Source organism: Annulohypoxylon maeteangense, assembly GCF_022496945.1.
Source record: "Annulohypoxylon maeteangense strain CBS 123835 unplaced genomic scaffold GGS22scaffold_3, whole genome shotgun sequence".
NCBI lineage: Eukaryota > Fungi > Ascomycota > Sordariomycetes > Xylariales > Hypoxylaceae > Annulohypoxylon > Annulohypoxylon maeteangense.
The window spans coordinates 2716795-2726078 of record NW_025953250.1 but is presented as its reverse complement, the minus strand read 5'-3'; the positions used below and the strand labels follow the sequence as shown (position 1 = coordinate 2726078).

Here is a 9284-nt window from a genome sequence, read left to right as displayed (position 1 = left end):
TTTGAGTAATACTCCTTTCGCGATCCCTCCGTCTAAAGTAGGTACCTGCCCAGTAGTCAGGGGTGCAGGTTAATATATCTAATCCTCACATTTCCTACGCTCTCATGATATTTCAATGCAGATTCAGTCATATTTGATTGGGCCATGCTGTCTAGGGATGTTTAGCTCTGCATGACAATGTCAGGGGACATCGCAACAGAAATTTCCATCACAAAAGCTTCGAAACCTCATTTCTTTCTTGTTAGGTATTAGATTTTTTATTATTAAGAGAATCAATCCCTATGGTGAGATTCTTCGCATTAGCACGATCATGTCGTACGGTCTTAAATATGAAATATGCACACATTGCATTCTAATCCATGACCTGCTTGTGCAAGTTAGAACAACGAAGCTATTGTGGCGTCAGTTGTTCTAGGATCAGAAGCCTTACCTCTATAATCATCTTACAACATGTCTAAACCATGCCTCCCGTTTTCTACCAGCCCTTTTATTCCAGGAAACATCCCCTGGAGATGGCTACGTCCGATGCCCCTTACCCAGGTCTAAAGCTACGCTCACGAACTGAGTAGAAAGAATACCCCTCAACTTCAGTCAAGCTCGATGGGACTATCGCGACCTCCCCCTTTTGTCTGGGCCACGTCAATACAAGTGCTCGGGCTAAGAACATCTTGGCTCATTGCGTCGATTTCCATACCATCCTCTGATTCCGAGTTAATAGTCAGGATACTGGCTTGTTGAGTCAGCTTTCGTCCTCCCAGGAACTCCACCTCGCTTAGGCTTAATTGTCTATCGATTCCTCGCTCACCAAGATACTGCAAATCGTCATCGTCACTTTCCAGCTCGCGGTTAGCTGCATCAGAATCGGTCTTATATTCCTCATCTTCGGACCCCGAAAGCTCGCCGTTGTCAGCATGCACGCGGTCCTTCTGCTCTAGCCACCTTCGGAGGTGCTTGTAGAGCTGCTTGACAACAAGGGGTGGGAATGCGTTTCCGATCTGCCTCTTCTGTGATGGCTTCCGGAAATCGTAGTCTGGGGGGAAGCCCTGCAACACTGCATACTCTCGAAGCGTAAAATCTCTCAATCCAGTATAGTGGTAATTGCCTACACCGCCGCTACAGGTTATAGTACGAAGGAGAGGTACTTTAGGATCCCATCGTGGTCTTAGATAGCGCTTCATTTTGTCTGGACTGTGGAGCTCGTCATCCCTTCTAGCGCTACGAGGGATTGTCTGGAGCATTTGCTGAACTGTTCTGTACGGCTTTGTTCCGTCTCCCTCCACTGGTTCTTCTGAATGTGTCTGGACCGGAAAAGGGGGTAGCCCTTCCCCTATACAAGCACCTATCATGATCAAACGGTTACGTTGCGACGGTGCGCCCCAAGTCAGCAAATTGACCACTTTCCAGCTAATGGAATAGTCGTGTCGCGTGAACCCTTGGATTAAAGAGTTGAAGTAATATTCGAACCTTGGATGGAGAATGCCGAATGTCTGCTCTACAGTAAATACCCGTGGGCGTAGAATCTTAACTAGCTCGTGACAAGCAAACAAGATGGCAATATTGGCGTCGTCGTCGACACCGGGGGTTGTGTGGGCTGGAGACCAATACTGACATGGCGGCGAGAGATGAAGCACGTCGACATGAAGATGAGAATGCCTCATCTCAATTATGAAGTCATACATGTCTTGCTGGCGTAAATCTGCTTCCGGATACATCATGCGGTATGTATTACACGCCCCCTGCGCGTTATCGACGCTTAGCATGATACGCAAACCGGCTTTCTTGGCGCCACAGGACGCTCCTCCGGCACCGCAGAACATGTCGGCGAAAGTGTACTGTTGGCCAGGCTTCCTCGGTATCCAATCGTCCCCTTTCGTGTCATCTTGATTTTCAGAGTCGTCGACGTTGACCATTAGGCGCGAGCTATCTGGTTCGTCCGGGATGTAGGAACCTCCGCGGACTTTCCCACCCCGCCATGCGTTCATCAGGTATGAATCAGAAGTACGATACCTCTCTTTATGGACTTCCTCGGAGATCATGCGCGATATAGAAAACTCATTAGGCGGCTTCTTGTTGCAGCGCTTAGCAGCATCTCCCCAGACATATCTAACCTTCCAACGGCAGATTAGAACCCCTCTATCTTCGACATCCTGAATACTCTCGTAGATCTTGCTAGCAAAGCGATGCTCTGGAAAAGGCTTGTTGGTGATGAGGCAGACTCTATGCTTGATGATCGCACGCAAGGGGATCTCGATGGCAGCTTGCTCTCTGTAGGGTCTGAGGTCGTCCCTATCAATCTCAAGGACCAATGCAACCTCATTGCGAAGTCGCGGCAACTGTCCCCGTAAATTCCTTGTACGAGTAAGTGGGAGCCCCCGAAGTATGACACCGGATTCCGTGTGGATGATTAGTTGAATGAGCAGGAATGAAGCATGCCGGAGATGTGGAATTGGGATCATCTCGATCGCCCCTCCAGGCTTGAGTTCTAGGCCATTATAGCTGTAGCTATCTAGGCACCTGTCTGGCAAGCTTATGGAAGAGTTTCTTTTCGGCGGACTGGTCACCTTGCGTGGTCTTCGCCGTACATTCCCTGTGGTTAGATCGATGACTTCAATGACCTTAGCAACCTCAGGCTCCAACTTCTCCTCGAAAGCTAGCTCTACTCGGTCGATTTCTTCTCCCTGCTCTTCGGTGAGATCAATAGTAGGGGGCCTAGATATTTTAGAAGCTTCTTTAAAGCGACGTTCAAATTCTGCCTGATCCTCGTTGCCGCACTGCTCTTCTTCCTCCCACTTATCCTCATTAACTGACACCCAAGGGGTATGAGATGATACTTCGACTACTGAAGATACCATATTCAAGTTTCTAATGATAAATATATTAGTTTGGTGGAATAATGGAATGTTGAGAAGGTATAAATGGGTGGGTGGTGAGTAGGCAAGGATAAAAGGGAAAGGTGAAAAGGGGGCAGCTGCCTTGCCGTGATATAAAGTAATATAGTAATTCAATGCGACATTTGGTAACAGTCAGTATCAGAAGAAGGTAGAGTATCTGGTAATCAATGTACCAATGATATTGAAAATGCGCTGACTTACAACCAGAAAAGGGGGGCGCAAGAACACCATTAGTGAGATGAAGTAGTGTGAAATTACAGGTATACTGTGATTTTTAATTACAAAGATATAATAGCACCGGAACTTAAGATACTGTTCTTTTAGTAGTATTCTAATAAGAAATAATATGATATTGGTGGTGTAGGGGAATAATTTGCGGTAGAAGCCTATCTATTTAGTGATGGTCAATGTTAAAAGAGTTATGAATTTTCTGGTAGCTAGATATTGTAGAGACCTGAATGAGAAAGTCCATAATGAAAAGAGATGAATGGTAAAAATAGGCAAACTAAGCAGGTGTTTGTTTGGCGTACGCAATTAATAGAATGCAGGTGATGTTTATCGTTCATCGTAGCAGATAAAAAGAAAAACCTAGAAAGAGATGCCTACCTACCTAAAGCTTTCAAACGAGCAAACAGAAATTTTTTATCAAAGTGAACGTGTCTAGTCATTGCCTAGGATAAGTATTAATGAGGAAAAAAAAAAAAAAAAAAAGAACGGGAGTTCAGGTACTTGAATGCGTGTGAACTGATTTTATTATATTATTAATGTTCAAAAGACTCGGTCACATCTAGCCAGGAAGAATGGCGTGGATCTAACAAGAGGAAAGCCATAAAAAAAGCAAATACCAACATCCTGGTCTAATTCTAAGTAACAACGTGCATTTTTATATAATCGAAATAATTATACTTTAATATAATAATATTTATTTTCCATATTTAGTGTTATTTACGTGTTACTTAAACTTGCTTAATTGTAAAAATTATAACTTAATATAATATAATATAATTATTACTTAACATTTGTAAAGGCTTTAGGTAGTTCCGCCGATAACCGACGGACATTGCCGGTCGGGACAAACCGGCCTGTGGCTCCTTCAATTAGGTAGTAACAGTGCCGTAGAAGTCAACTTGGAAGTGCATCCATACTCTCAGGGCTGCGACTGCCCTAATGCAAATTTCCTCTAGATACCACCGATTTCCGCCGGCGAAGGTGCTTCCGCTTTTTACTCCTCGTCCAACATGACGCAAATCAGTTGGTATCCATAGTGTATAGTTCAAGCATGCCTACAGCTCCGTTAGGATCTTCAACGTCCTCGAAACGCCGCAGTGGGGAAGAGAGCGGCACCGGAAAGCCCCCTCAGAAACGGCGTCGACGAGCATTCTCCTGCCTATCGTGCCAAAAATTGAAGTGTAGATGCGAGTATGACACTGGTGCGCAGGGTTGTCATCGTTGTCAAACCTTGAGGTTAGTACATAGTACCTATATTAATAGGCTTGGCGATTCGGATCGCAGTTTACGTATGCATTGGGGAGCACGAACTAATATATAATATTCACAAAGAATCGAGTGTTCTCTCCGCGGAGAATATGCAGTGACACCGTCTCATCCCACACCTGCCGAGCAACTTAGTCCTAACGTCGAAGAAAGGTAGGTATCCATAAAACTATTGGCCACGCAAGCTAATGAATTGGTTAGGCTTCAACGTTATGAAGATGAATTGCGCGAGATCAAATCCATGATCAAGGATCTGACACCAGGTGCTGGACCGCGGAATGATCGAACGCAGGCTGTTAGAGATTATACTCATAATAGCCATGAACGTGTATCAAATACTCGGCAGGAGAGCCCAAGCCCCGAGTTTCTCTCAGTTCCTGCAGATAAAGGGGCCCAAACTGCGCCCGTTGTTGTGTTGAGATCGATATCACAGCAAATAACGAGAGGATGCAGAAGGTTGTTGAGACATATCAATATTGACCTCGTGCAGCTCCAGCTACTTGACGAACAGACCGTCAATGAACTGATCCAGCTGTAAGTCTAGTGTCCTTACCCTTTCCTGTTTGACATATTACGCGCCTTCGGATCTGTGACGTACTTATTTACTGATTTGGTACCAAGCTTCTTTCGTTACCAAGGCCATAACCTTCTTGTCTGTGGTATTGAGGATCTGTCTGCAAGCGATGAGACCCGTAAAGTGTCAGACTTCCTACGCAGTGTTTGCTGTCTAATCGGCGTGGTATATCGCGATGATATATGCGGTACATCAATACACAGGCAGATTTACGAACAAGTGCGGATCACTCTTGGACAAGCCCTCCTGTCTAGTCCATTGAATCTCGAAGAAATCAATGCCGTGCTAATCATGAGTAATAATGCGAATAGTCCAAGCAGTGTAAGTACGGTGCCACTTACTTGTGTTTATGCGGTTAATCTAATTAGGGATAGAACGGCGTTGAATATGTCGATAGCTGGCTGTTGACCGGCTATTGTGCCAAGCAAGCAATGCTCAGCATCAGCTTCTCTAAGATAATTAACAATATCAAGGAAGGTAGTTTGACAACCGAAGACCACAAAGCCATCCACCTGTGGTCTAAGATATGCCTCCACCATCTTCAGTAGGTCCTTCTTCAGAGTTCTCTTCGAAGCCTCGGCATTTCGGACTTCCCTTCGACGGCTAATACGTCCGGTTGTAACGTAGTTGGGCCGCAACGACGGGCAGGTCATCAATCATACCGATGCCGTACATAGACCAGTGCAATATTCTGCTCAGTTTCTATGAAGCTACTATGCAAGATGGGATGCTTGTCGCCGAAATATTCTTGTATTCAACGTTGCATCAAAAGCTCGCGCATCAATCGTATCTCGGGGATGGGGGTGAATGCAAAGAGTTTCTGGCGTGGAAAGAGAAATGGAACCATCTGCTAGGTAAGCTACAAACAGCAACGCGTTACCAAGAGCGTTTTCTAATCGTGATAGGACTTTCAACTTCGTCAATGTTGCGTATTGGATATCATGCTGCCTGTCTTATTTTGGCCGTTAGATCTCTTGAAGAAGTGGGCCAGGGGTTACGGCCTCGCGAGTTTCTTTCAGGAGCAGATGGCAATAATGATAATGGAAGTGATGACGAGAACGACGCCCCGTTACATTCCCGACGAACTAAAGAAAATGACGGTAATATTCTGAGAGCCAATGCGTGTAAGTACGCCATGGTAGTCTTGCAAACATTCCTAGAAATGCCGTCTTTCCTCATGGATGCGGTCCCAACTTGCTTATGTCTCTGTATTGGATATTGTGCCATACTTCTCGCACACCACGATGAATCGCAGTCGAAGGTCTCGGATCAAATAAGTCTTGATCTGATCACGCGGATTGATCAATGGATTACCACGTCTCCCGGTAAGGCCTGGTCTTACAAGTACGGCACACTAGCCAAGCACAAGATAGAGTCGCGGATAAATGGTGGCTTAACCTCAACAGTTTCTCATCAACCTCGACAACCATCAATGAGAGCACGTGTTGAGGACCGGAACGGTTGCCAGGATGATAGAACTAGTGTACCGGCTGGGCTCGATGGTCGATGCGCTCGCAAGCCCACCCGTGAAGCCTCGGGGTACCACGCAAACGAGATGTTCGGATCAAGTGTTGAACCGCTTGAGTCTGAGTCGATATTTCAATCGTTTGACATGTCTGATAATGCGATATTTCCTAGTATGGAAGATTTCTTTGGCGGTGGCTTCTTGGACTTCGTGGGGTGAAGCCCAAAGGCGCACTTCTGACATGCATCCAACGATTGATATCTCGTAGGAGCTATATAGGAAAAGAAAACAATGAGACAGATATTAATAAATCGTGGGGCTGGTTGTACATATGTACGATACCCCAACCCCATCCCCGCCAATGTGATGAACTGCAGTTGCTAAAGTTGTGCAGGAGAAAAGAAAAGGTACATTTGGATCTGATTTATGATTCGCTAAGACTCATTTAGTGTTAATCGCTCAAAATTTGATTCTACTTACAGTTAGTCTATATAGGTACCTACCTATGAACTTTCTTATGAACCCGGAACCGCTGTAAGAGTGCCCAACGCTATTAAACCTGGTCAGTCCTTATAGCGCTCACACAGCTTTAACGCTAAAATAAATGAGAAGAACCCCAAGCCTTCACGACGAATCAGGTATACAGCGTACAGTTACAGGGATAGCGGCGCCGATCATCCAATTACCAGCTATGCCTTCTTCCCAGCGGTTCTTCCTCTTCCTCTTCTTCGACCTCGAATCCATCATGATCATAATTCTCACCACCGTATTCCTCATAATCTATCATCACTTCATCCCAGTCGCGAGGCTCGCCCCCTTCCGATATAGCATACCCAATGCGACTCACAAACGTGCCGGTCTGAATGCGCTTGTTGTATCTTCTGAGTGCCTTTTCAAACATGTATAATTTTCCCTGACGTTTAACGTGCCTTTCTTGGTAAGGAGATGTCCACTCTCGGTGATGTAGAAGTTCTAGACATGCTGGATCATAGAGGACTCTCCGTTCAAGGGCAAAGAGGATAGAGAAGATATCTTCGAATAAGGCTTGGACAACCAAGCTTTGCCCATATTGCTGTTTGAGCTCTTCCGCCCTAGAAACCAATTCGCGCCGCTCGACGAAGTCATATTGCCACGGCCACAGTATCCCTCTCAAGTATAGAGCAAACCGGATCGGCATTATTATTCTGCTATTGTTTAGAAGCTCCTCGTCTAGTGGTCTTTGTCTCGACTTGACTATGGGGATTCTTCTATCGCCGATAACCCAGTATCCCCAAAACCAGGCAAAGTTGATGACCTGCACAGGGCCGACTTCTGGTTGTTTAGGAGGCAGCGACGCCTCGAGTGGTATGTGTAAGACGCCTCTGCTTTTTCTTTTTTGAATCATTTTGCAGTGCTTTAAAGCTCTCCTCGTGAGAAGTTGGACGTGGAAATAGGGGCCATATTGTGGCGCGTACGGTAGCATATCTATGATACATTGTTTAAGGTGTGTTGGTCGATTATAATCGAGCTGGGCTGTGATGTACTCGTGAGGTGCATATCTTGCTGCTCTCTGTTCTCGAGTCTCCGGTTCTCCGTCATCTCGCACCCCAGGATCATACTACTGCTCGTCTGGTACAAACCAATCTTCGTTCGTTCGACAAAAGTCTTCAAAAATGAAGCTACTTCGAAAGTTCTCTCCCTGTATAAGTGGTTCCATGCTGGATGATTGTTAAGAGGCGGCAGCGATAAGAGCATATGGGTAGGCATTTAGTGTTTTGATAACATGAAAGTTCTTGTATAGGTACCTACTTAGGTAGATAAGTATGTTTGATATGATTTATTGAAATGAATGTATAGACATCGAGTTGAAATAGCAAAATTGACATTGATGAACCGGATAGCAATCATAATGGTAAGAGTTGGTGAATGGGAACTGTCCCGCGGGTATTGTTGAGATTTTGTAAGCACTTGAGAGCTACCTAGTACCTACCTAGTATCGCCCGATCTTTAAGGTTTGGTTAGGTACCTAGTAGGTACCTATTAGTAGCTACCGCCGAATTGTCTTGAACATTTCTAAGTTGGGGACTCTTTCTTAATTTGCTAGCTAAGTAAGTACTTACTTAAGGAGGATTAATATTAATGGCATTACACGATCGTACTTTTTACCCTTATACGAAAGTCGTGAAATAGCGAATAGGCAAATAAACAAGCTAAAATCATAGGTTACCGGGAATACTAAAGTTTGGAAAATATGATATGGTGAAGTTTAAGACGTGAAGGGTTGTGTGGCGCGTGAATTTGATTTGTCGGAGTCGGAGTCGGAGACAAAACTCGCTATAATGTACTATCACCACCGGGGTTCTCCACTACGTTGATCTACCTGCTTGAATCAAGGTTCTAAGGTTGTTTGCGGTGCTACCCTATGTACCCTGACTGCCTGACTACCTGACTAGGTACCTTAAGAATATCAGGAATAGGTTGGAGATTTGACAGATCACACACAACCTGTTTATTAACTAGTCTTATTCTACTAGGTGCTTACCCAGGTAGTTATGTTAATCATTGTATACTTAGTAAATTAATAACTTTTTTCCATACGTATATTCTGGAGTTACTATCTCTGGTGAATGACGCTAGACCCACTGTGGAATATCTATATTAGAACTGACGTTTAATTATGTAAATCGGTAAGGATTCATGTATTATGGCATATGTAAATGTATATGTGGGTGTGTTTGTGGTGTGCGGGTGTAGGTAGGTACTAGGTATGTATGTGCGAATAAAATTCGTCCTATTAAAGATTTAAAAAGTAGCAGTAAGGGTCTAAAGCTTACGAAGTTTATAGGATAGCGGAGATGGCCGTCGAATTTAAAGTGTCGGT

General features: G+C 44.7%; 3 protein-coding genes across 3 annotated transcripts; 1 reads left to right on the top strand and 2 right to left on the bottom strand.

Annotated features, from left to right (window-relative positions):
* Positions 1-366: 366 nt before the first annotated feature.
* On the bottom strand, positions 367-3249 carry GGS22DRAFT_98210 (S-adenosyl-L-methionine-dependent methyltransferase). The gene is made up of 2 exons (XM_047968609.1): positions 3093-3249; positions 367-2862 (listed from the first exon to the last, which is right to left on the bottom strand). Exon 2 carries the CDS (start codon positions 2850-2852, stop codon positions 588-590), a length of 2265 nt encoding a protein of 754 aa, XP_047822350.1. The 5' UTR covers positions 2853-2862; positions 3093-3249; the 3' UTR covers positions 367-587.
* A 763-nt stretch (positions 3250-4012) lies between these two features.
* On the top strand, positions 4013-6742 carry GGS22DRAFT_156079 (uncharacterized protein). The gene is made up of 7 exons (XM_047960312.1): positions 4013-4355; positions 4452-4538; positions 4587-4919; positions 5007-5280; positions 5334-5503; positions 5587-5813; positions 5865-6742. Exons 1-7 carry the CDS (start codon positions 4171-4173, stop codon positions 6641-6643), a joined length of 2055 nt encoding a protein of 684 aa, XP_047822349.1. The 5' UTR covers positions 4013-4170; the 3' UTR covers positions 6644-6742.
* Positions 6743-6946: 204 nt separating this feature from the next.
* On the bottom strand, positions 6947-8309 carry GGS22DRAFT_156073 (uncharacterized protein). The gene has a single exon (XM_047960311.1). It carries the CDS (start codon positions 7884-7886, stop codon positions 7107-7109), a length of 780 nt encoding a protein of 259 aa, XP_047822348.1. The 5' UTR covers positions 7887-8309; the 3' UTR covers positions 6947-7106.
* Positions 8310-9284: the final 975 nt, after the last annotated feature.